Raw genomic sequence first — 27,626 nt, 5'->3', positions numbered from 1 at the left:
AGATGTGTGATAGCTAATCTAAGTAGTCAGGCTTAGCATCTACTTTTCATAATTATTTGTGCAAATACAGCTCAGTTATCAAATGTCAGCATTAATCAGACAAAGGATATCAGCATTGCCAAAATAAACATGTTGTAAAAGTGTTGTGTCTGATTATTTGTATTATTCAACCAACACCCAGATGTCCTATTATGTTAAGAGCTACACAAGCATATAAGCAACCATTCCACCAGGAGGGAGTGCATGACTAATTTATGATAAGAGAAAACAATTGGACATTACAAGCAAATAAAAAGAAAGAGAGAGGAGAATTAGGGGCTCATGGTAGTCTGTGACTGTATTTTCCTATAAGACCCAATAATGAGTTTTAAGTAAAGGAAAAAAAAATGTTTTGATATAAATAAATAAGTAATATAATGCCAGTAATTCTTACCAGGCATTTGCCTAGCCCAGTGGAGATTTCTGTGGTATGTACTTAGCTTTCATATTAGGGACTTATCCTCATCCACACCATGCCTGTTTACACCATCCTCCTAGGGGTCTCCAATAGGCATTGCACGACAGCAGAGGACAGAGGAACACAGCCAAAATCCTACAGCTGGCCTCATACCACACAAATCTGCCATCTGCACCCTGCCAGGCACATGCCCAGGGAGGGCTACAGGGGCTGCATTTCTTTGTTATTAAATGCCTTATACTGCCAGCACAGCATAAAGGGATCTAGATGTGACTGATCGTTCCTCTCCCTCTAACGTGTTCTGCTGCGGCACATTTCCAGTGCCACAGCCCCACTTTGTTTGAGCATTAATGTGAATAAATCACTTTATTAAGGTGCCTGGATGAACTGGTGCTGCCCAGGACAGAGAACATCACTGTATGTTGCAATGAGAAGGTGAGGTGCACAGAACACAAAGATACACAGAATTTACAGAGGTATCTGCTCTCCAGTCTCCTTTCTGATCTGAGGTCACCCTGCCTCGTCATGGGCTTTTCATTACTCTCAGTCTCTGTTTGTCAAGGGCACCTCCTCAGAAGTCAGGATGAGTTTTAGTCCTCTTTGCCTGCAGGAGCTTGTGGTCGGTGATGCACAGTGATACAAAAGACATCTTAAAGGTAAAACATTTAGCAGTTGAAACAAAGTGTTTAGTGGGGGAGAAAAAGATAAGCAAGATAGAAAAAATAGATATTTATTAATGTATTTGCAATGTAAAATTTACAAGGTAACCGGAGGAAACCGGGCTCTGTCAGGCACTTAATTGTCTCAGATTAATTCTCCCAGACAATTCCCAGCCTTTTGTGAATGTGCTCCTTTTTTCACATCCCTAATTCTTTTCCCCTCCAGTGCAAAGAAGCCTGGCAGTGTCCCTCAGCTATTGTTTGTAGAAAAGTGGCTTATCTTGAGCCATACTTTTCCTTTCATTTTCCTTTTGAATTGAACCATTCTGTTCATGGGGCAAAGTCAAAACAGGCTACTCATAAATTATCACAGAGCAGTTCCTCTTTCATCACAGGCATAAACACTTTGCAAATCTAGTAGGTGAAGCTGGAATTCCCATCTATTCTTGGAATTTACAGCCAAAACCAAGTGAGAGGGGTGACATAATAGTGCAAAACAACCGTTCTGATATCTCCCATGTAGGGCAACATCTATAATATTTAGTGTTTCCATAATAATTACTATTTCTCATTATGAAATACAGCACTTGCCATCTCTTTCACTTTCTTTCACTCTCTTTCACATTCCCATAAAGGAGAATTCCTTGAAGTGCTCAGCATTGTACTGACAAAAAATAAAATTAAAATTATAATTAGAAAAAAAACAACAACAACTAGGAGTACAACAGCTCTGTAGGGAACACTGATAATATGTGATGGCCTGATAGGAATGCAATGTCATTAAAATGTAACAGTAGTTTGTATTTTATAAACCATTTTTCTAGATCAACTGAGCCACTTCATATTGCTTCTATACACTGATTGTCCCACCCAAACAAGTAAATTACTACAGCTTTACACCGAGGGAGAATAAGAGGACTGACACCTGAGAGTGGGTTTGTTATGTTTGACTCTCCCCAAAGTGTTTTCTGTATTTTTTAAAGGACTTGGCCCCACGAAGTGCTGCCGGTGGCTGTAGCAGATGGACATACCGGCAGCAGCCAGTGCCATCTTTGCCACAACAGGTACTTTGCCGTGTGACCTGGAAGGCACATTTGGATGCCGGAACACAGGCGTCTGGCAGCGAGGCCAATGGGGGAAAATAAAGAGCGCTAACAGAAGTGGAATTTTCAAGAGATTAAAAAAAATAAACCACCCAACACAGCGTGGCATCACCGCTGGGTGCCCCGGAGCGGAGCTTTCATCGCCTGCCCACTCGCGGAAGGACCACACCGCCCTGTCGAGCGGGCCTGGCCTCCTCCTCCCCCTCCGCTGCCGCCCCAAGCCCCGGCTTTCTCCCTGGCCCCTGCCCCGCCGACATCCCGCCCATCACCGCTCTCCCGGCTGGCGCTGCCCGGGGCGCTGTCGTGGAGCTGCTCCCAATTCCTGAACACCTGTAAATACAGCTCTGATTTGAATGATTTTTTTTTTCACCTCTGCAGCTTTACAAAGTAAGAACCACCTGTTGCATACTCATGCGGCAGCGCTATTCCTCAGGATAAATCAGTGTTCCCTCGTTTACCGGGAGAAAGGAGCCGGGGATGCTCGAGCGGTCCTGTCTTTTTCCCGGACAACGGAGCCTGGCCCCGGCCCCGGCCTGGCACTGCAGGAAGCAGCTGCCCGGTCTCTCCTTGGCCACCCGCCCCGACGTGCCCGCGGCCCTCAGGCTCCAGCAGACCTTGGGGCTTTTGCCTTTAGGGATAATGCCCTGAGCGCAGATGAGAGGAGAGGGCGACCTGGAGGGTCGCAGGGTGCTGCCATGCCCCCCAAAACGTCCGGCACTGTCCTCCCCACAGCGCGCTGCAGTCCCTGACATCCAGACGTGGATGATCTGCGCCTCCCAAGGACTTCAGAAGCTAAGCACGCATTTGCTTTCGTCTGACAGATAAGGCAGGCACCGCGGCTCCTCCAAGGTCCGCTGTGTCCCAGCGGAAGAATCGGAAACATCCCGGCTGCTGCTGCTCTTCTCTCCCCATTAAGGCTGTGCCTCTTTCCCACGCCTGAGCCTCTCCTCCCTTTCATTTACTCTCCGGGTGCTTTGCAAATGTAAGGGCTGCAGTTTCCTATCCCCGCACTCCAAAAGGACGGGTCCGTGCCTTTTGTAGTTCAGCCAGAGCCAGGAAGTTGCTGATATCCTCGGATACTCGGCTCTGCCTCTAGGTGAACCTGTATCTGCCTTGAGCAGGGAGATAATGCGGTGGCTGTTGTTTTGCTGCTGCCGGTCCCTGGAGAGACCGTTTCCATGAAGTCTTAGCTCGGGGGAAAAAACCCCAAAACAACCAAAACGGGGAACACTATATAGCTCATGACTGGGAAATCAAAATTTCTCCGCAAATGAGGCTTTCTGATAGGAAGAGGCTGGCAGAGGCGTCCCTATAATAAAGCGTGCGAGGAAAGTAGTTTGCCGGGCGGGAGGAGAGCTGCCTGGCTGGCTGTCAGAGGGGGCGGATCCTGCGCACGGGCGGGCAGCGCCGAGCCGGAGCGGCCCCGGCAGCCGCGGGGCTATTTCAGGAGCCGGGCGGAGGCGGCGGCTGGAGCCGGGGCAGTGATGGGGTTAGCGGCGCCGGTGGGCTGAGCGGGGGGCTTGCAAAAGGAGGCGAAGGCGGCCGGGAAAACACGCCTTTGCCTCGGATTGAGGGAGAAAGGATAGGTTTTTTGGGCTGCATCACAACTTGAGCAGCATCAAGCTGAGCTAGGCGGAGAGGGGAGCGGGAGGGGAAGAAGAAGGAGGAGAAGAAGGAGGAGGAGGAGGAGGAGGAGGAGACGGCTGCCACCGGGGGATTTGGGCTCGATTTATTGAAACAAATCAGTGCTCGGGAGAGAGCGGCGAGGAGGAGGAGGAGGAGAAGGTGGGGGTGGGGGGGCAGGAAGAGGGGGATCGAGAAAGAAAAGTGTGAGGGCTGTGGCTGGGAGAAACAGAAGTGATGAGAGAGCGAGCAGGGAGGCTGGAGGAGGCTGCCCGTCCTGTCGCCGCGCCCCGCGGGGATCGCCGCTCCTGCCGCCGCCGGGCGCCCCCGCGGCCGCCGCTGCCGCCCCGCCGCCCCCGGCCCGCGCCATGGAGGCGCTGAACGGCCCCGCACCGGGGCCCGGCGACGCGCTGCGGCCGCCGCCGCCTTCGCCCGGCCACCACCACCCGCACGCCGAGAAGAAGCGGCCGCACCGCGCCCCGTCGCCCGCCAGACCCCTCCTCAAGGACCTGCACGCCCGCGCCGCCGCCAAGCCGCCGCCCGCGCCCCCCAAGTCCCCCGGCCTCCCCGCCCGGGCGCCCTCGTCGCCGCACCCGGGCGTGCACCAGCCCTCCGCGGGGCTGCTGGCGGCGCCGGGCCGCCTCTCCCGCCGCCCCGCCGCCCCGGGGGGCAAGGCGGCCGCCGCCGCCGTCACCGCCGTCGGCAGGGCGGGCGCCAAGGCCGCCCCCTGCGCCAAGCGGGCAGCCCGCGGTCCGGAGCCGGGGCCCGGCGGCCGGGGCGCGGGGCGGCAGCCCGGCGGGGAGGCGGCCCCGCCGCCCGGCAAGGGCAGGAAGGCGAAGCGGGGAGCCGCGGCGGGCAGCGGCCATGCGGCGGCGGCGCTGGCCCGCGTCGGCCACACGGACAGCAGCTCCGACCTCTCCGACTGCCCCTCCGAGCCGCTCTCCGACGAGCAGCGCCTGGCCCCGGCCGCCAGCAGCGACGCCGAGTCCGGCACCGGCTCCAGCGACCGGGAGCGGGAGCAGCCCGCCGCTCATCCCGCCGCTCATCCCGCCGCCGAGCAGCCCCGCGCCGGCCCCGGCCCCGGGCGCGGAGCTCCGGCGGCCCTCGGCTCCCGCGGGGATGCGCTACCTGCGGCCACGGGCGGGGGGAGAGCCCCGAGCTGCGGGGAGCCGCCGCCGGCAGCCCCGGAGGAGCTGCAGCGGGAGGTGGAGGAGCTGCGCTCGGAGAACGAGTACCTCAAGGTGAGCATCGCCCGCGGCGGGGACGGGAAGGGAAGGGCAGGAGGCGGCAGCGGTAGAAACGCGGCCCCCTCCTGCCCGTGAATGCGGGGATCGCGCTTGGAAGGGGGGGAAGAATATTCGCGCTGCCTGGAGTCACCTCGCATGGGACCCCGGCCCCCGCTGGACCAAATGCCGAATTTTACCCGCAGGAGAGAAATAGGGGCAGGGAGAACCAGCCGGGCGCCTCGGCCCCCTCCTCCCCCGCCTCCCCGAAGCGGGACCGCTGCGCGGCTTAAGGACAGTTAAGGGACTTAAGCGAATATCGCGGCTCCCAGCAAAGCCCGATTTGTGGGCGCTGGATGAACGTCAGTCCGATGCAACATGTACCGTGGCAATGTTGCATTTGGTTGACGTGGTGGTAGCTCAGCAAACCCCGACTCTTTCTAAAGCACCGCAAACATTCTACTGGTTAGCAGAACTTTGCTTTCCAGGAACTGTTTTCCTCAGTATCACCCTTTAGGAAAAGCCAAAGGAACAGGTTCCCTCATTTGATGTGGAAAGGATGACAACATTATGTGCTCTGATTATTGTGTTACTTTATCACTGGAAAGTGAAGCCACTCGCTGTGAAGTACTAATAGAACAACAAGAGCAGCAAGAAAAAAGTATCATTGCATCCTTGTACAGGTAGAAAAGTATATCAGTAGGAATCCATCCTTGGAGAAACAGGAAAGCTAAATTCAGGCGAGCTCTGAGCTGGGTTGACCTGTGGGAACCTTTAGTTGGACTTGTACTTACAATCTGATCTTTTGGCACAGCAAAGAAGCTGCATCCATAAAGATCTATAAATAAGATAAACTGAGATAATCCTGTAACCACAGCCACTGTTTGACTCTGCCTCTGGTGAAAACAATCTTTGTTCCCTGATATTTGGAACTCCCCGTTGTCAAGCAAAATAACCATGGAAATCCATGTAAATCTAGGATTCTTACTCAAATAAGAACTACAGTTTTGTGTATAACCTTGGGAAACAATAGTGATAAAGATACAGGCTAGGCTCGTTAATGGGTTTTGGCTAAGGTACACAAAACAATATTCAGCATAGCAAAAGGGTAACAGCAGGGGTGCTGCAAGGTTCTTTGCCAGGTCTGGTGCTGCTTAGTGAACTGGAAAAAGGAATGAGCAATGATACAGCAAAATTTTCAGATGACATTAAGTTTTTCTAGCTTAAGTCAAGTCCAGATCAGACAGAACTTAATTATAAAGTTAACTCCTGAGGAACGTGTGAAAAATGAAGGCAGAGGATGGTAGATAAATCTTAATATTCAAAATCTTAAGTTCTTGGAGGGAATAAGTATGCACTTTTCTGTTTAAATATATTGTGTTAACTCAGGAGTTTCATGAGAGAAGGAGAAATGAAAATCTGCAAAAATTGTTGGATTACAGCGGGAACTGAACAGAGACTAAGAAAGTCTGGCAATATTTTATGGAACTGTAGCTGTTACACAGGTCAGTGAGTGTCCTGTGGCACTGCTGGTCATCTAGAAATACTGTGGACACTGCTGGTCATCTAGAAAAGGATAGTACAAAACCAGACCAATAAAAATTATTGGCTTGTAGCGAAGCTTTTATAGCACTCATTGGATGGGAAACTCAAGTGTGGTAGGGAAATGTAATAGTCTATAAAAAGATGAGCAGCACAGAGAACCTTTATCAAAAGCTTCTGTTTTATTTGACAGCCTAGAAGCAAAAGGAGATGTAGTGAAATCAGAATTGATAATGGGAATCACTTAAGGAGTAGCTAACTGGCACTGCCATTAGAAGTCATGAAGTCCAAAAGCATCTCTTTGCATTTCAGGATTTGAACAAGTATATGAGTATTATATACTTAAACCCATTACAAAGTGTGTGTCAAGCTCTCTTTCTTTATACTGAAAGTGATTTTTAACTATGGGAAATTGAGGGGGGGAAAGTGTGTTTGAATTGTCTAGGACAGATCCTTGTTAGTGTGTCCCACCTGAGGAGCCCTGTGATCATGGGACCTAGTTTACAAGGGCAAGTCTTAGGTGAAGAACTTTATTCTGCTTAATTCCAAAATTTTCACCCTGTGCAACAATGTCTTCAGATCTTTCACCTTGATGTCTTCATCATCTACAGCAGTTGTTTCCTCTTTTTCCACTTTTTTTGATTCAGATTGTGGCTTCATCATGTTAAAAGTATTTCTGAGTCTGGCAGGGTAATACAGACTGGTGGGCATGTCCTGGTGCAGCCCAGTGATGCAAAAATTGTCAGGAGAATTCCCAAACCTCATTCGCCTTTCCTAGAAAAACCTATAAAAAAGTCTGCAAATTAAAACCACATCACTGTCTGAGTTGTTTACTTGTGGGTTTGTTCCATGTGTTTTTTACAATGCAGTTCTCTTGGTTGGCATTGGAGTGAGCTGTGTTTCTCCAGAGGGGGCTAAGGGATAACAGGGATGCTGTCAACTGTAAATAGACAAATGATTAGATAAATCCCAGAAGAAACTGTTAATTTCCTGAGCATGGCCACAAGCCAAATTTTGTGGTTTTCACTCCTCCTTATCCCTCCCTGCAGCTGGAGTGCAGCCCTAAGTGTACATAATAAAGTCTTTTTCAGCGAATTTTATCTTTCACATAGGAAGGTCTTTCATGTATCTTTCATGTGTCTGTAACAGGTTATAGAAGATACACACACACACACACACACACAGACTTAGTGCTAAAGATTACTAGAAATTTAAGTGTTATCAGAAAGAAAAATCCAAAACAAACCAAATAATTTGTTTTTGTTTCTACACACTAAGTACTAGAAAGTCTCCCCAAATGCAGAGCAAGCTGCTGCTTCTGCAAACATCTCAGACTTATACCATGAGCCAGATTTTAACTTGGTGTTAAGTTTCCACCTTATGTATTTCCAGGGCTTTACCCTAGATAAGAATTTGGCTCTAGCCATAGCTAACTAGCTGCAAAGCTAAGCCTGTAGGTGAAGTGCATGCGGAGACGTGTTTACATTGAGAAGCCTCTCTTCTACTACCTCTGTGAAGTCTCATCATTGATTTCAGTTTCATGTATTCCTTGCATGACCTTATTTCAGCTACCTGTGGGGGAAGACTGTAATACTACAGAAGCATTTTAAAATGTATCACTTAGCTGTTGATGTCTAAAAAGAGAAATTTTGTCATGGTGCCTGACTCTGCAGGACCAGGAGATCCTTGGTAACTGCTGGTAGTAAATAAAGTTTTAGTTATTGCTCATCAGTCCTGTTAGTAGCAAAACACTGCCCACACAAGTGGTTGATTTTCAAGTTTGCTTTAAATTGTCCAGCACATAGAGAAGTGACATTCACCATGCAAGTCCTTGGGAAACTTGGAAAGAAACCCTTTGTGATGTAGAGCCCTCTGAAGGGTGAAGAATCTTAAGGAAGGGGCCCAAATTTTAGCAATTAGAGATGTTTTTTATTTGTCTCACCCCAACTTTAGTTAATACTGTGTTAATTAAATAAATGTGCTAGCAGAAAGAGCAACGGTGTTTTAGTCACAACACACACCCCTTTTCTCTTTGCACCCTTCATGGCCCTAATGTGAAAGCCGCCTCCTACACGAGGCGTGACATTTCCTACAGCCCTTAAAATAAAACTGGTGCTTGCTGTGCTTTTCTTTACCTGCCCTTCTCTTTGTGCCTGTGTTGTACAAGTTCAATATGCTGGAAATGCTGCTGCAGTGTGGATTAGCACAGACAATATACTATCTTGGATTTATTAGATAACTGTCTTTTTTGTCTTGCTTTGTCTTTTTTTCTTTCTGGATTCATTTGTAACTATGACATATTCTGGATATAAATTGACTAAGGGACCACTGCAGGCCCTGTATTCCACTCTGATGCATCTAAACTATGTTCATTTTTGTTTAAAATCACAATGTGTGTCATATGAGGTTACATTGTGTTTCTTTACTCACTTGAAACCGTAGCTCTTTGAGTTGCAGCCTTGCGCTGAACTCTGCGGGAGTAATTCCACCACTTCTTTTATTAAACTGCAGGGATTTGTGGATGTCAAAGGGTTTTGCAGAGCAAAAAATGATGCACAGTGACGGCACCAGTTTTTTTCCCGTTTAGTGAGGGTTGCCGGGGTTAGCAGGATAAAGCTCATCGCACATCCCTGCTCGACATGCTGCTGTTCCCACCTGGAGAGTGGCGGCTCCTGGGGGAATGGAAGTTGACAGCCCTGCCCGGGGCGCAGGCCCCAGGTGGCTGGGCTCAGCCGGAGGGACGGTCAGCTGCCGAGGAGGATGTCACTCTGGGGGAGAATGGCGAGGCCATGTGCCTCGCTAGCTCCAGCTGAGTCCTGGCAGCCCCCACCCTGCCTGGAGGGCGTGAGCTGTGCGATGCACCGGGTCAAGAAATGCTATCGATGGTGCCATTGATGAGCGCTCCAACAGCTTCAGCAGCCCCAGTCAAGGATATGTGTCGAAACAATGCTGTAGCTGATGTTCGAATGAAGCAGAAAAGCTGCCAGATGCTGCTCTCAGATCCTGCAAAGTTAAACCAGCCCTCAAGTCAACAGGTGTTCACGGTGCTATGACTTTTCAGTTCACATCTTGGTTTTGTGCACAAGCTTCAGACCACGTTGGATTGGTGCATGGCTTGTAAAGTAGTCTGATTTGAGAGCTAAATAATAACATCAGGGGCCCAGGGACTTGGGGTTCATTAACATATTTTGCAAGTGGCAAAAATAATGGTTGTTGCTTTCTTCCCAATCAAAGCCTTTCAGAACATATTTATCCCTGCTGCAGTTCTGCTGTGAAGTGCTGTGGGGGATGTGTATATTCCTTAGCAGCAGCAGAAGCAGCATCTCCTACATATAGACGGTTTGAGATATTTAAAACATGAAAACAGAGATTATGTAAAATCACAGTTCATGAATCTTAGATTTGTCAAGGATTTTCTAGAAGCTCTGGATTCATCAGTGCAATAGCAGCTACCCTCTGTAATTGCCACTCTTCCTCCCTTCCCCACTCTCCCCTCATTTGATATAATTTATGTTAAATAGTATTCTGTTTAGAAAATGGTACTGACAAAATCTATAAAATGACTTTTGGGTAAATTAATAGACATATCTTTTACATAGACAATTGAATTTCCTGATTCATTTACATTTTCTTCTATACTATACAATTTATTGATTTTGTGTGTTTTTGTCTTCCTAGTTTGCAGGTATTTTCAACTTAATATATCACTTCTGCATACTGATGTGTTTTAACTCACTGGAACCTAAAGACTTTGCCAGTGTGTATAACTATATTCACAGAGTAATGAATTCAGTATTCATGTGCCTTTTATGCTGGCTTTTTGCATGTAATTTCTCCCTAATAATAATTTCCAAGTTTTCTTTGACTCATGATTGCGTTCCACTATTTAGTGGCTCTGGGATAAGAGCTTTTTTATTTTAGGCAGTAATTCCTCTCAGTGAAGGTAGATCAGCAGGCTGACCTAAATGCAAGTGGTGAAGATGACCCTTCCTCTGTACTTATATGCAGTTTAGTGGTCTTGCTTTGGACTGCATTTAGTCTGGTCCCTTGAACAAAACATCCCCATCATGCATATGTTTTAAAGCTGTGCAGAGGACTCAGGTAATGGAGTGCATTTGAGGCATGCTTGGAGTGCATCTTGATGCACCTACAGAGTGTAGGTCTCTGTTTTATTTCGAAAGGAATCCGTTTCTTGCATGCTCTGTGGACAGAATGAGTGTGCAGTTGGTGGAGATTATCAGAAAATTCATTTTCAAACCTTGTTACAGATCATAACCAGACTGGCTGGGTGGACAGAGCCCATAAGTTATGCAAGCATTCCTGGTCATTTCAGTGGGAATGACTCAGATGAGTATGGGTTACTCAGTGTAATAGCTGCATGGCCTGACCTTTTCTCTCTCTTTCTCTCTCTCTGTCTTTTTTTGTTTTTAAGAATCATAAACAAGGCATATTCCTATAATTTGTTCTTAATTATACTTCATTGTAATTAAATCAATAATAAACAAGCATGACATCAGTAAAGGTATTAATGAGATAATGGCTTCTCTTCTGACAGGCAAGTGTTTAATTTGCACAGTACAGACAGAAAATGACCTATCAGTATGTATTTGGGCTACACAGTGTGGAAGTTGCACACAAGGCTTTCCCCTTTTCAGCCAGTTCACGTTGGCTTGGCACACTGACAGGCAAACGAGGAATCCTGGTTCTGTTGCTTTTGCACTGCAGTCCTGGGGACTCCTGCAAATACAGAAGCTGTTTGCACTGTTTGCATGTGGCCCTGAGTCCATACAACCACCCTGTGACCCTCAGATGGGTGGTTCCTATGAGACCCCAAAGAGCTGGCCTTTAGGAACTCATTTGGGCCAAGAGAAACCATGAGCTGAAAGGCTCAGGATCTGGTACAACTTGGATTTCTACAGCAAATTTGGAAAGAGCTGCCAGTTAGAAAACAGACTTCCATTCATTTTTTTCTGATGACCAGAGTGACATAGGGAAAGAAAAGCAGTTTAGCTTTTCCTAAACAATATTCCTTCTTGCAGGACTCTCTGCCTCGTGCTGTTCTTACGGAAAGTAATAGCATAATTACCATTAAATTAAAAGGGATCGAGAGGAGGCTTTCATCCCCTTCAGGAATGCAGAGCAAAGTGAAGCTTCTGATGCAAGCACTTAACCTCCCAATTTCAATTGCCACTTTGGAGTGCTGGAGCAGGTCCTCCCTGTTTAAGGAAGAGAGCAGCTCTCCATTTGTAGGTGAACAAAGAGGGATGGCTGCTTTCTTGCCTGTTTGTTTTAATTACTTTTAAGTGCCTATTCTGATCTCTTTCTTCAATTTTACAATATTAAAGTCTAGAGTATGAAGCTCAATACTTCCTGAGAGAAAGAGCTTTAATTCTAACTCAAAATAATAGGAGTAGTAAGAACAATAGATTTTAATAAAGTCAAGGGTTTGGCTTATCTGTTATTTCCATCTGCCTTGCAGCCAGAGCATCCCTTTTTTGCAAACCACCACGCTGAGAAGTTTGGCTTTGCTGCATTTACCTTTGAGTTCACAAATGATTGACATGTTTTCCTTCAAAGCAGTAGTTTGCCAGTTAAGTAAGTAGGACCATCATAGTTTCAGTTGTAATTTCCCCTTCCATGGGTCTTTAACTTAGCTTCCTTCATTTTCTGTGCATGGATCACTTTAGAGGAGGAGTTAAAGCTGTTCTGATTTTCCAGGTGCAATTGTAACAGTTCTGACTTAGTATCTGTTACCATACAGCTTCAGTGTCCACAGCAGAATCACAAATACTTGCCAAGGAGAATAAACTGTTAAGAAATAAAATCATCTACATTCCTGTCACTGGCCTTGTGGCCTGTATTGAAAGCAATATTGTGTCTTTATTGTAACTAAAGTTAAACTCTTATGGTTTAGTAAAAGGTTATCCCAGTATCTATAATTGTGTGCTGACTGACATACAAAATCTGAGCCAGATTTTCCAGAGATGACATGTTCCTCTCTTTATATTTATTATATAAAAATAGGACTTCATATTGCTATTCAAAAAGATTTAATCTGTCTGATTTAATCTGGTGCTTTTCCTCTCTGGGCTGGACAGACTACATAGGTTCAAGCCCCAAGCACTGCAGCAATACAGCAGAATATGGGCTGATGCTGCCTGCAGCCTGTACAGTGAAGTTTCTGCTCCTTATACAGTCAAAACTGTTTGTGGCCTCATGTTGCCTTGTTTTAAGGCTCATCCAAAGGGTGCTGTATCTCTAAATACAAGAAGTCAGGATACAGTTTGATTTCCATGTGAAAATTTTGGAAGTAGAAAAGAAATTAATTGTGGAAAAGAAACTGTGTCAGTCAAAAAATATCAGAGAGGAGAACTGTGTGAGATTTTAAAGTACAGCCTCCTTCATTGTATTCTAAATTTTAATTTATCTGCAAAATTACACTAGAGAGAAACAAACCTTGTATTTATAACCATAGCCAGTGGCAAGCATAGTGAAAAAAAAAAAGAAAAAAAAGAAAAAAACAAAAGAAAAAAAACCCCAAAACAGAAATACAACCAAACAACCAAGCAAGCAAAATAAAACCCCACAACACTGCCTTGCAAAGTCATAGTTGTGCTGATAAAAGAGATTGAGAAAACTTTGGTTTACCAGGAGATTAAAGACAGTCCTATCTCCTAAAACATAACTCATGCCAATGCTTGCAACTCTTTGAGGAACTTCTTTGTTGTGAGGAAAGACATTGGATTGAAGTCCCCACCAGAGACAGAGTGACTTTTACAGCTGGGAGAACTCCCATGCCCACAGATGGGATTTGGAAATATTCAGTTTCAATAGGATAAGTGTTTCAGGGATTGGGTTGTTTAAAATTATGTGAAGTTCACGTTCCAAATTTGGTTGCAATAAATGCTTTGAAATACTGTTTATTATTTGTCTTTAGAAACCAATGAAATTTACTACCAACAAAACTTGATAAAGATTAGAAGGAAGTTTAAGAGATGAGCAATGACATTATAATTGCAGGCTACTTTATACATGAAAGCCATTGCTTAGTTCTTAAATGTAAACAGCAGATTATAAACCAGATCCCATTAATTTGTTGATGACAGTTGTTTTTCTTTATTGTGGATTTGTGTTTCAAAATTTTAATTTAAAACCTAATTACTAATCTAATATTAGCATTCTGAAGATGACATTAAAATGTTAATTGAACTTAAATGTAGTTGAGGTGAATTCAACACCTGAGTCTGCAGACAATCCTTAAGAAATAACTCTGGTCCTGTTCATTCCATAGGGCTGTGTTAGCTTTGACTGGTAAAGACTCTACTTTTGGTATGAGTACCTTAGCCAAAATACCTCAATAATAAGCTGATAATGCACAAGTGTACTCCTTTTCTTAGGTTCAAAAGCCACTGCTACTCTCTAATCAGTTTCTGAAACCTTGACATTTTCTTCTGCATCTCCTATCTTCACTGGGTAAACTTTCACTTTGCCTCTTGAAAGTGTCTATAAATGTGAAGCATAGTGATAAGTGTGTACACAGAAGAGAAAAGCAGGTCTCATTCCCAATCCAATCAAGCATGCATTGCTATGATTTTCTTTTTAAAAATATACATCATTTATCAAAACTTCACCAGTGTGTTGGCTGTAAACTGGCCAGAGTATTTGGCTGTGTCCTGAGGAGGAGTAGATAGAGCCTGGATCCTAAATTGTTTTGAAATAAGTTCTGCTGGGTTTGGTCTGCAGAGCTCGTTTGCTTCATTGAAGTCAGATGTTTGTGCTTAATTAATGTATTTGGAACTTGTGAGGATGTTATTGCTGCAAGGGTAACCTCAATGACTGTGCTTACACTACTCCTTTTCAGACAGTGTATAGTGTGAGCACGATCCAGCTCACTGGGGAGTAACCCTGAGTTTATCCATCCACACAAATATCCTGATCCTGCCCCTGTCCCAGAGAGACTGTGGGACTGGATGCTCCTGCAGCAGAAATCTGAACATATTGAAGATGTACAGTTTCTTAGTGGGCTTGTGAGAAAACTCCTCTGTCCTTTCAGAGCATCCTGGGAAAACAGGTGTAGGGTCCTGAGTGGGCTGTGCTGGTGGAGCAAAACCTCACTGGTGAGCCCAGAGCTGTAATTTTGGAAATAACAGGCCTTGTGTGTACCCAAAATTTATGCTGGCTCAACTTAAATTTAATTGAAATTAAATCATGGCTGTTTAAATACTGGAGTATTTATACATGGATGGGATTTTGGTAAGAATAACACTGTAATTCTAACATAACTGACAAGGCTAAAGAACCCCTCAACCCATCTTCCTTTGGTCAGGACTGTGCTCAGGGACAAGATCTGCCCTGCATTTGTTATCCAAGCTCCAATGAAGCAAGAATAATGTGTCAGTCTGGTTATGCCATGGGAAGGGGGAATGGTTGAGAGGAGAGTATGGGCACATGTGTTCTTGCAGGGACTGGACAGGGATGGTTCAGCCAGGGGCAGGGGGGCTTTGTCAAGGGTACTGACATCATAGCAGTGCCCTCTCCACCTGAGACAAGTGTGAAATATTCTCTGGCCACCTTTGGAATTTCAAGTGTGAAATAATCTCCAGCCATCCTGGTATTTCAAGAGTGATTTACAGATCTGAAGTGGGGTCACAGTGCAGCCAGCCCCAGTACAAGTTCTCCTGGAATCTTCTTTAAGCAAAATTTTCCACAGAAAATCTGGTTTTTATAATATCAAATACAATTTTATGGAAACAAATTAAAAATAATTAGTTAATTTCAAATATTCTCTTCCTCCCTCTTTTTCTTGATTTCTGCTCCCCCAACTTTGTTCAGTTTGAAGAATCCATTTTTTTCTCTCATGCAGTAGTTTAATACTTTGTACCTCTCTGCCTGGAGGACCTTTACAACAGTTCTAGCTTTGGAGCTTCAGTCACGCAGGCATTAAACAAATGGCAATGGTAGAGCTTATCCTGTTCAGCTGTAAATCTTTAATCTGACTTTAGAGAGCAAGTGCTACACGTGGTACAACGTGGAACTGGGACAGTTCATGATGCCCAGAAAAGAGTGAGCAGGTTATTCCCATGGGCACATGGGAATACATGGGAAAACATTGTTTGGTTCCTGTGGTCCTGTTATAGAGATGTGTGGGCACACAACAAAACCCCACCTTCTCCTGCACACAATCCACGTGTCATTAAGCCAGTGCACAGTGTTGAGCTCAGATGGGACAGCATTTCCATATGGAGCATTTCAGTATTTCATGTCAGGGACTTTTTTTTTCCTAAAAAATTCATTTTTAGGAGGTGTTGGTTGTTAAAAAGGCACACCACACAGAGATGTTGAGATGCTTGGTTAAGTAGGTTTACTGTAGTCTAAGTAAAGCAAGGGATCGGTTTAAATGGTGGTAAAGTATTGTGCAGTTTTAATTTTAACTTCAGATGGTAAAATGAAGGTTACCAGTTTCAGGAGACATGAGCATCTGGTTTGTTTTTAATTATCAAAGCAGTTGAAAGAAATATGACAAATATTCATTAATTTAGTTCAGCATAATTACTCAGTGTTGGGTTAAAACTTCTGTTCCTGTGGCTTCTGGAACTGTGTGTTGCAATCTGCATAATTTCATTAATGTGGTATCCTAGCAAGCATGTTTCCTATTTTGCTCCCATGGGTGAGATTTAGAGGTATGATGGAGCACTGTTTTGACTTCTCACAGGATGAGCTGGATGAACTTCGGGCTGAGATGGAAGAAATGCGTGACAGCTACTTAGAGGAAGATGTTTACCAGCTGCAGGAGCTCCGGCGAGAGCTGGACCGGGCAAACAAGAATTGCCGCATTCTGCAATATCGTCTCAGGAAAGCAGAACAGAAAAGCTTGAAAGTTGCACAAACAGGCCATGTGGATGGAGAGCTCATTAGGAGCCTGGAACAAGATTTAAAGGTGGGTTGAGAGATTCATATTCACAGCAAAAGAGAGCAGACTGTGATGTGGCTGTCTGCAATGGAAGTGAGGGTTACACATGAAACAAGCAGTAGTTCTCCAAACGTCACAACCAATTTCCTTCTGCTGTGGTGGAGAGCAAGTATTCAGCTCATCGCCATAAAAAGATGTGTCAGTGAGTAAAAAAACATGTGTTCAGATTCAAAATGAAAGAAATACAGTCAGGTTACATTTCTACATTTGAAAGATTTAAAGGGTCTTGATTTACTGGTTTTACTGAAAACCTTAGCTTTGCAATACTGTGTAAACAAAACCTGATATGCTTTTTCCAGTTCATGCTGTTTCCTTCCTTTTCACTTCTTGCTTATGCAAAGTAACTGGAAAAAATAGTCTAAGTTGCATTTCTTGGTGTCTAGTGAGTTACTTGTAACAGGAACAGAGTGTTATAATATTTTTGCAGGGCAGATAGAGAATCAAAATGCTCATTCCCTACAAACACAAATACCTGTCAAAATTATATTCATACTGAAAAAGTTTTTGTATCTTTCAGAAATGCTTCCATCAAGACCAAGTAAAGCTTTGTGTAGACATGATGTTTATCTAGCTTTACTCATCTTTCTTGATATTGCTATCTTGCAGCTGTCTTTAAAATATCTTCTGTAGAGAGGACTGCTTGCAACTAGAATTATTAAGAATATTGTACTTATAAGTGCAAAACATAAAACCTTCTGAAACCAGAATGACTTGTTGTCAGCAGTGGAAATGAGAGTAACATATCAAGTCATCAAACCTTTTAAAATGTCAGATCTCATTTTTTCTTTTATGATGGAAACCAAATTATAACCTTATAACAATAGCAATGATACATTACTCAGTAAAAATTTTGTACCTAGATTTCAATGAAAGAGATATTGAGTGTTTTTATTACTGACTTCTTGTAATTCCATAATTCCTTGTGTTGTATGATGTATCACCTTTATAAATGTTTTTGGAGTAAATATCTATTCTTTTTAGGCTGGACTCAGAAAACCTAAGCTAGCATATATTTCTGTGCTTTCATATCACTCTTGCCTAGTTGTGATTGCTGCTAGAGCAGCCAGTTTGTGTGGCTGTGACTGCTGCTCACACTGCTTTGATGGATGGCCCGTCAGCTTTACAGCAAAATTCCTTGTCTTTGGCTTTATCTGTGTGATGTGCTGGGACTTTGATGGGCGGCTTTGGTGCCTGCTTGTTTCCTCCTGCTGTTCATGACACTGCCTTAGCATAATGTGGAGAGGGAGCTGGAGATGGGTAATCAAATATATTTTAATTCTGGATTCCTTTATTAGCTATGAATATTCATTTTGGCACTTGGAAGGCTTGGAGTGTTCCATCAACAGTGTCATAATTGAATTAAAAATCTCTTGGCTGTCTAGGGCTGTCATGTGCTTCTTACTGTAGAGACATACCATAGCTGTTGCTCCTCATGGATGATCTTCATGCATTTGTGCTCTTTTGACCAGGTAGCCAAAGATGTTTCTGTCAGACTGCACCATGAGCTGGAGAGTGTGGAGGAGAAACGAGTTAAAGCAGAAGATGAAAATGAAGTCCTTCGGCAGCAAATCATTGAGGTGGAAGTATCCAAGCAGACGCTGCAAAATGAGCTGGACAAGTTAAAAGAGGTAAGCAATTGTCAGAAAAACCATGCAGAGCATTGGGTTAGAATGGAAATTTGGCACAGAGATGTCTTAGACTAATTCTTACAAGAAGTGCTTGCTGATATTGCTTGTACAATTGCCCTAAAGGTCTCCTTTGTTATATGTCCCAGATACATCATTGGTAATTTAGAATCAGTAGAGATGTAGATGAGTGATGCTCCACTTCTTGTCTGGGGCTTCTCACAGGGCTTCTGTCCCATTTTAAGCTATCTCCTCAAGAACTCTCTTCCTGCTGGAGCAAAACTCTTTCTGATTTGACTCCAGCTAGCTCTGGCTGTTCTTTACACAGACTGGGACTTCCACCTACTTGAAAGTCAAATGAACTGTGCATGACTTGTCTCTGAGAGCAGGGCTCTGATAGGCAAGCCGCTGTTCTGGCTGGTACTCCTCAGTGATGGTGGTGGTGGAGCCATCAGCATGAGCTGGGCAGCCAGAATGTGGTCTGTAATGTATAAATAACATTGCACTTCAGACACAGAAATGCTGTCTCTTGAGAAAAGGGATCATTTCAACTGGTGCTGACACACAATCACACTGGGTGAAGTGATGATCCTTGGAAGCAAGTGAGCTGAGGAGCAGGGGACTGTAAAGGGAAGCCAAATACTAAGCACAGCTCCTTGCTGGAGCCTACATCCCAATCTGTAGTGGTATTTCTGTTCCCTTAACACTGCAGCAGATTGGCAGTTCACAGCCCCTGCTCTGTTTTAAACCAGATTGAGATAGAGCCTTTAAAAGTAATGAGGTAAGACATTTATCCGCTGAGCCCTGGTCAGATTTAGAGAGCTGGTGCAATTATGTGTTATTTTAATCTTTCCAACATTACTTGTGAGTCAACTGGCACAAAGCCTGGCTCAGTTTTATAAGGACAGTCTCTATTTAATTTCTCTGTGCGTTGGAGTTATGAGTAGTCCAGTGCAGGAGTTTTGGAGTGTTTGTACCTAACAGAGCAGATCATCAGCTGGTACACATATCAGTGTTGCTTAGATTACTTGTGAACCTGGCCCAAAAGATAAAGTCTGCATTATGCTTTAGCTATTCTTCTCCTCCCTCAATGTTATTTGTGAATGCTGTGCTAAGTGGACATGATACCATGTTACAGGGTCTGCAGTCTCTGCTCTGTAAAAAAATGCCATCTCATCAACAGTACCTAATTTATTGCTTGTTGTTGATTAACATGCAGGTCCACTGGGTACTGCTTGATGGCCTTGGGGTTCAAGCAGAAACTAAATTGTGGGTGAGAAGTGAGGGAAAAAATGGTCCAGCAGTGCTGAAGGCTCTAACCAGGCTGAATTTACCTTGCTGCTTAGATTGCAGCAGCCTAGGTGTGCTGGGAAGCGCTGCAGAGTCAGCTGTCTCTCTGCTGGATTGCAAGATGAGGTGAATGCACCCTTACTTTGTATGCATTCCTTGCCAGTAAGAGGCAAAAGCTGGAGGGGAGGTAGGGAAAGGGAGAGATAGCAGGTAGAATGATGGGTTGTATTCATGCTGATGTGGAGACAAAGCAGGGCATAAGAGGGATCATGAGGTGTAGTTGTAGTAGTAGTAGTAGTAGTAGAGATAGTCTGGTTTCACATGCCGTGAGTTGTGGTTTCTCTGGAAGTCACAATTTCACAAGGTCACTGGAGGTGAGAAGATGAGGTTGGAGTCCTTTGCAGGTCACACAAGGACAGATGAGCCAAAAGCTGGAGAAACACAGCTATGCATGTGTCAGATAAGTGTGTTTGCAGTGTTGTTGACATTGCTAAAAAAAAAATTATTCACTGAAGATGTGTTCAAATAACTACCACAAGCGGTGCCTCCTTAGGAACATTTAATGTGTGCAAGGAATGTATTATAGGCGTGCCAGTGGAAAGCTAGCTTTATATATCAGGACAAAAGTGACCCCAAAGCCATGTAGCTTCTCCCCAGTCCACCCTGACTCTGCATCTTGTCTATCTAAGGGCTGACAGTTACAGGGAGCGTTTTCCTCTCTGGTCCTGGAGCATTGCCTGAGACCCAGTTAGACAGTATTCATTCTCTGATGTAGCTTCCTGCAACCATATGCTCATTCTCTGCAATATCTTTGACTATTCTCTATCATTGGATCAACAGAAAGGCTTTCTCCCATCTATGTTCATATTTATTGCTTAATTCAGTGCTCACTTCTGCTTTGGCGTGCCGTGCAATTCCCTTGGCTCCCATTTCTCACTGCAGTAGATGGCATATATGTTGATTATCTTTAATGTATTTTGCATGCTGAAATACCTTTAGGAATTGTACATGTCTCTGAAAGCACTCTTTCTTTAAAGCCACCTTTGGTGTTTATCATAATCTTTTGAAGAATTTCTAACATTTATCATGTTTAGTGCTCTTTTTTCGGGTTTTTTTCACCAATACCTGTTTTGATCACCTGTGATATTTTCAACAGGACTTCTTGGGTATATAGTTTGTTCTATCTAAATAAAATTTTTATTTCCTTAAGAAAGAAACCTTACAGTTTTAACTGGAAAATTTTTTTGCCTCCTACTGACCATGTAATTTCAAGTTGTTTTATTAAATACATATGAGAGGGACTTTCCTCTCTTGTCACTAAATAATATTTCTCAATGCATCTTACTGTGAAAATAATCCTCTCCTCTCCTCTCCTCTCCTCTCCTCTCCTCTCCTCTCCTCTCCTCTCCTCTCCTCTCCTCTCCTCTCCTCTCCTCTCCTCTCCTCTCCTCTCCTCTCCTCTCCTCTCCTCTCCTCTCCTCTCCTCTCCTCTCCTCTCCTCTCCTCTCCTCTCCTCTCCTCTCCTCTCCTCTCCTCTCCTCTCCTCTCCTCTCCTCTCCTCTCCTCTCCTCTCCTCTCCTCTCCTCTCCTCTCCTCTCCTCTCCTCTCCTCTCCTCTCTCCCTGTGAATTGCTGCTGATGCACTTCCCTCCCCAGTCCCAGGTGCTTCTGGATTCCCATTCCATGACACACTTTCAGAAGCTTTTTCATAATCTATCAAAACAGCATCTAGGCCCTTGTTCTGTTCTAGTATCTGCCAAATGCTCGTCATCAAAAAAAAATTCTGATTTTCACTTATTGTTTCATTAAGGAGCTGTCAGATAACTGGTGAGTCACTTGCAGGTTTTTAGGATGCCACCTCCTTCTTTCCCTTTTTCTTTTTCTTTTTTTCATAAATGTGCTCCATCCAGCCAGCCTTTTGCTGCATTTCCTGTGTTTTGAGCTAAGATATGAGTTGATAAGGATATTTAATGGATGCTTGTGAATTTTGTCCAATTCTGATGTCTTCCAGTTAGACATCATTCTTCTCTGAATGTCTTCATCAGTATCCTGGCATTCACTTTGCTTACTCATGCCACTTCCTTTTTTGCTTTCAGTTCTCTTAGCCAAAAGATAATATAGTTCTTTCCTTTCCCATAGCACTTTCAAAATTTTTCAGATTTTACTCATTTATCACTGTTCATCATCTGCTACTTTTCCCTGAAATACTGTCACTGGTTCTTTTGAAGATACTTCTTTCACTGGCTAATAATGTTTTCTCACTGAATGCTTTTTAACTTCACTGACTGCAGCAAGGTTTTTTGTGTGTCAGTCTTCTCTATCTGATGAAGCACTGTGGTTCATTGATTTTTTCCATGATTACACTCACCTACTTTTTCAGTTTTCATTTTTCAAATCTTCCCTTTCTGTCCTTTTTACTATGAACATTTCCACTGGTTTTGCACCACCCTCTGATACCTTTTTCTGTGGCATTCTCCATGAGAGCTGCAGAGTTTTCCTACTGCTGTGAACAATTCTTTGTAGCATATCCTGGGATGTTTGTGAGAACTGCCCCTTCTAGGAATTTGCTAGGATTTTCTGTGACTTAACAAAGCTGCTTCCTCCTTACAGCTCTGGAAGCAAAGGCAGTGTGCCCTCACAGATTTGATAAGAACACTTATCCCTGCCAAGGCTTGCTTGCTTTTTCCTCATGTTGTCTGGGTTATTAACATTGCCATTTGAGTCAGCAGGCTGCCAGGACAGAAAAAAAATGACTCCATCACTAACAAATTACCTCAGCAACATCCCTGCAGCTGTCATTTCTCCCTTCCTAATATCCTAATGCACCTCATGAGAAATATCGATGTGTATTAAGAATTTTTCTCAATCAATCAACCAGAAGGCATTCAGAACACTTTTTTTCCAAAGTCTCCTTTCCTTTGCAGCAGTGCAAAGCCCTTACCAATTCTCTTCTGAGCATCTACAAATCAGAACTTTTCTCAAAGGCTTGACAATAGCAAGCAGGTTTTCTTTGAGAACTCAACATCTCTACTCGACATCTAATTCACCCCAAACTTCATTTCTTTGGAGCCACCAGGGCATCTTTAGGGAACTTCTTCCTTATACTTTCTCAGGAAAGATACTTCACAAAAGGATGATCTATGTCTAGTCTAAGTGTAAACAACTAGGAAATCATGCTTGGCAAGTGTTGGGTGCCTTTATGTTCAGTGATCATTAATTCCCCTGCCAGCAGTAGAGTAATCCTGTCTCTGAAAGCTCCCTACCTGGGGAAGAACAAACCATTTCTGCTACTTACTGAAGAAAAGCACTGAGATGGCAGAGGACCAGCTCCTGTTCCCCTGAGGAGAACAAGTTGGTTGCTTGTTTGCAGCTGCTAAATGTGTATTTTCCCATGTCCTTTGTCTGGGTTTGGCGTGGTGAGCCAGGGTGGAGAACGAGGCAGGGCTGTGGCAGCACTGGTACTGCTGGGGATGGGCAGCCCTGTCAGAGCAGACAATGGGAGGGGAGGAATAAGGTCAGGGGCAGCAGCTGCTGGAAGATTTAGTGTGAGTGCTGTGAAATGGGTTAGCAAGAAGTGAATGAGAATTCTGTAACTGGGAAGAACGGGGTGTACTGGAGAGAAATTTACTGGTTGTGCACTGGCCGTACTGAGCAGGTGACAGTCTTTCTTATGGCCACTGAAAGCAGAAGGACCAGAGGGGCAGCAACCAGAGGTGTTCCTTTCTGTCTGCAAGGACCTCTGCTGTAGCAGCAGTCTCCCATGTGACACTGAAGTTTTCTTGGCCAGTTCCTAACTTCAGCTGAAGTGCTTCAAGCCCTTCAGGTTGTTGGGACTGTCAGAGAGCCAAGTGCTGTTCCCTGGGCATCTCCACTCGGGAAACCACTTCCAGCTGACAGAGGGCCATGGCTGCAGCTTGCATTCACTGGTGTTTTTACAAATAAGGGTAGAGGCAAAAGGCAAGAAATCCTATTTCCATTCATTTCTGCTGAAGAGGAAGAAGTACAAGTCCTCTGGCTCATAGTAAGGCCTCCAATATGTCTCTTCAGGACACAGACTGGGATGAGAACCAGCACCTACTGTAAATGGACTTTCCCAGGTTGCCTGTGGGCTTTTTAGGACAGTGACTTCTATAAATGCTCTTTCATCCAAGAGCTTTTCTTGCTTTGGGTGGTGTAATGCCTAAGCTTATTCTCTGCTCCTCCCCTGCAGCACCTTATTTTTGAGGTACTGTTCAAGAACTTTTAACAGTCAAAGAAAATTTTCTGTTAAAATATTTGTATAACAGAGTGAAAACCTACATTCAGAACCTTATAAAAATGATAGAAATATACAAGATAAGTTGAAAAGTCTTTCAGACATATTATTTTGAGACAAGTTTTTTTCCAAAGTGCAAGTGCAGTACTGTTTAACATCAATAGAGATGGATTGCATTTTGCTCATAGAAGAATTCAGCTCTATAAGCATAACATAGCAAAATGAAATCTGGAGCCTGCTGTGTGTGAAATCTGGAGCTGAGTGTAACAGTGATTTTCATTGCCATGAACAATGGCAATGTTCATGTAAGTAGGGCAAAACACATGCTGCATGTGTGTAAAGTGTGATTATCCCAAGCTGAAATCACATTTCCCTCTTTTTGCTCTGATGTAAATACAGATCTGGTGCAAAGTGGTACACAAGTGCTAAAGAAATTATTTTTGGTGAAAACACGCTTGTTTGCATAAAACATTACCCTATGTTTTCATTAGCTAGGAATTTATACATATTTATTAAAGTGGCACATAATGTTTTTCAGACATTTTTCAAAGGAAATTTACTCACAGAAGTAGGGATATACGTGATAATTCCTTGATTTTTGTAATACATTTCCTTTTTAGCTACCAGTGAGTTTACCTGAAAGGAAATTTATGAGAAACAGGACAGGATTCAAGTAACACTAAAAGAACTAAGCAAGAACAATATGTTGACTCAATAACCCTGTCTAGAATTTAGTGCTAGTGACAGTTTTAAGTAATGAAGTCCGATGCAATAATCATAACTAAACCCATTAACTGAATGAAAGTTTTACTGCAGCACCATTTTGTCTCCAATATCTTTTTTTTCACTGTGATAAATAATAAATTGGTACCTACCCACAGTGAATGATTTATACTTGTTATGGCATTTCAGGAACTGTATAGAGAGTGAAATGGTCTCCTCCTTCTTAGTAGGAGGCCATGCATGGGAATGGATCTCTCTGGACTCAAAAAACTCAGTAGTTAGGAAGCAAACTCAGTAGCATTTTTTTTAAGTTATTGTATTATACATCTTCTAATGCACTGTCCACATTTCTTTTTAGAAATTTAAAAATATCTTTTAACCAAAGGACCCCTCACATTTTCCAAATATTTTTCTTATGTTATAAATGCCCTCTCTGAGCAGTATCTGCATCTTAAATTAAGAATTATTATTTAACAAATAAGTGGCCACCAAGCTCTGATTAGTCTTTATTTTCTAGGTATTTGCTATTTGTCCAGGCTGGCCAGCAATCATCTGACACTACTTCCAAATCCTATTATAATTTTTGAAGTGAGTGATTTTGAGATAAAGTAACAGTGATTCTGCTGCTCAGATCCAGAGATTTGTCTCATGCAAAACCCCCACTCTTCTGTTACTCAGCCTGAGTTCCTCATTCCAGGCATGGGCTTCTGCTGACTCACCCCCTTCATTACTCCCAAATACTTTGAAGAACCACAACTGGCCTTTGCATATGGAGAAATTATGTTTAGATGATGGCATTTACAGCAGGAAAAATGACCTACCATAGCTGCATAACTGTCTAGATACCAGTTAGTTATAAGGAAACCTTCTTTGTATGGTAAATTAAATTTCTCTTTGCTCCATTGATAATTAATGTTTCTTACTACGTAGCAGAAGTTTTTTGGTAACTTTTTCAATAGCAGAGACTGGCATGGAGAAGTTCAAATAGTGTATCAGTCTCCCCATCCTCCACCCAGTTACCAAAAATAATCCTGCTGTCTGTCACATGGGCTTCAGCAGTGACAGTGCAAACAAACTGTAGTCTCTGTGACATTTTCATTTGAAAAATACCCTCTTTTCTTTTCATTCCTTCCCTTAATATATCCTAACATAATTAAAGGTTTTCTTCAGCAAACCCTTGCAAAATATTGGTAGCAAATCCTTCAAGTGCTGTTCTGGGGGGAAAAATAAGTGCATGCTCTCCATATTCTAAATTGTGTTTCAACTGGGGCAAAAGTCCTAGGTGAAGACAGTACCCTTTGTTTTCCTTGCCAAGGTGTGGGCAAGACTTTGTTTCAGGAGGAGTAAAATGTCACAGCATGCTGCTGTTTCTGTGAACAGAAGCTGTGATTTAAAGCTAAAGTATCCACAGCTAAATTCATGCTGAAGTTGATTGGGATATCCCTTGCCATTCTGCTCTCCGGTGAAACTAATTCAGATCAGCAGCCATCTGACAACTGTTCCTGTGGGAGGTGTCATGCAGTGTTTGGGGTGGAGGTGGATACCAGGGCATTGTAGTTCCAGAGCTATCTCATGCCCTGCCCTCCCTGCTTTCCTCCTCAGAGGAGCCTGCACAGATCCCGAGTGAATGTAGCCTTGTGCATATCAGGGAGCTCCAGCTGAAGGAGAAACGGTGTGCAAACCTGTAAGGAAGCTCCCTGCATTTGGTGTTCAGTGCAGAGCTGGCATCAGTGGGCAGCTCAGTGCCACCACTCCTGGGAGGCCCAGCTTCCCTGCCCTTTGGCTGGCTCCCGGTGAGCCGCCGCCAACTGTTTTCATCTCACATCACCGGTAATTTCATCCCAGCATCTGGAGCTCTGCGTAGCAGGATGGAAAAGAGGGAGAGGCAGTCTGTCAGGGTGAGAAGAGGAGCTTTGTGAGATGCATAGATTCTAAACAAATTTTGCAGATTGCCTGTGGTTTTTGTTGTGATGATGCTGCACTTAAGAATATGTGTCACACCGGGGCTTGTCATCCATGGGGACGGTGTTTTCCGGAAATGCTTAGCAAGGTGAAAAAAAGTCCGGGCTATTGATTTTTGTCCTTCTTTGAAAGGGTTGCTTGATTGTTTTTCTTCTAAAATTAATTATTTAGACTTGCTTCTCCAGCTCTATTTTTAAAAGGAGAACGTAACTTATGGCAGAGATAACTTATGAATTATTAACACTGCACTACTCAAGCTGTCAGAGGATGAATGAGGGGCAGAGATCTGACAATCTTGGCAAGCTTTCCACTGCCACATGCCGTGGCACTGGACTTTCCTCCTTCTCCATGCCTGGCACTGTGCAGGTAAGCCTGGCTCCACTGCCCAAAGCCTTGCTGGCTGAAAAGCAGCCCAGCTCGGCAGAGTGCCGCACATTGCCTGGATCTGTCAAGAAGTTCTCCATTCCTCTGAAAGGGAAAAATGGAGTCAGCTGGTGCAAGTAGGTCAGGAAAAGGTTTTAAGTGGTAAAGAGGTGGAATTACGCAGTTGCAACTCTTCAAGCAATTTGTAATCAGCACATTTTGGTGCTCTCGGTAAATAACCTATTTCTTCAGGCCCCAGATGAGGATATTTTCACCTATATTGCTCTTTTTGCAAACCCAATCCATGCCAAAGCCATGGTGTGTGCAGTATTTCAGCCTCTTTCTCATCCCTACAGGAGTGATCCCCACACCCCCATTGGTTTTGCCAGCAGTTATATCAGCTGGGAGCTCACTGCAAGGTTAAGATGTTTTTTCACCCTGTTCTTCACTCAGCCTGCTGAAAAATGCCTGGTGAGGAGACAGTATCTGTTCTGTGGGAGGAGGCATGGCAAAACCTTCTCTTGATTTGGGTTTGGGTTTTATGTGCCTTGGTATGAGAAAGCCTGAATTTTTTTTAAATGCCCATCATGGTGGTTCATTCATTCTAGAAAATGACACAGTCTGCCCTTTGTGGGTACACTACTTGTGATTTCTCTGTTTCCTTTTCTCTTTACTCTGTATTTTGTTGCAAGATGGAAGCATTAGCCAAAATAAATACAAAGATTACAAGATATTCCTACCCAAATTTTAGGTCTTGCTCCCTCGATAGTAGCCAGAGCTGGGGAGGGGAAGCTGTGCTGATATTTAGGGACATCAGCATAATGCCTACGTG

At 44.0% G+C, this 27,626-nt stretch overlaps 1 protein-coding gene across 6 annotated transcripts in view; it reads left to right on the top strand.

Moving 5' to 3' along the window:
* The first annotated feature begins 4,043 nt into the window (after positions 1–4,043).
* Positions 4,044–27,626, top strand: part of MTCL1 (microtubule crosslinking factor 1) — a 103,085-nt gene continuing 79,502 nt past the window's right edge. For 4 of the 6 annotated variants that reach the window (XM_054516693.1, XM_054516690.1, XM_036406999.2 and 1 more), the window contains exons 1-3: positions 4,045–5,083; positions 16,320–16,544; positions 18,047–18,205. In XM_054516693.1, the coding sequence (XP_054372668.1) occupies positions 4,211–5,083; positions 16,320–16,544; positions 18,047–18,205 (1,257 nt within the window). In that variant the 5' untranslated portion in view covers positions 4,045–4,210. Of the gene's footprint in view, positions 5,084–16,319; positions 16,545–18,046; positions 18,206–27,626 lie in introns of all 6 variants that reach the window. The other 2 variants (XM_054516689.1, XM_054516694.1) reach the window with 1 other exon arrangement.

This window comes from Molothrus ater, chromosome 1, assembly GCF_012460135.2.
Source record: "Molothrus ater isolate BHLD 08-10-18 breed brown headed cowbird chromosome 1, BPBGC_Mater_1.1, whole genome shotgun sequence".
NCBI lineage: Eukaryota > Metazoa > Chordata > Aves > Passeriformes > Icteridae > Molothrus > Molothrus ater.
Note: the sequence above shows the minus strand (reverse complement) of the source record. Positions and strands in the feature narration are given on the sequence as shown.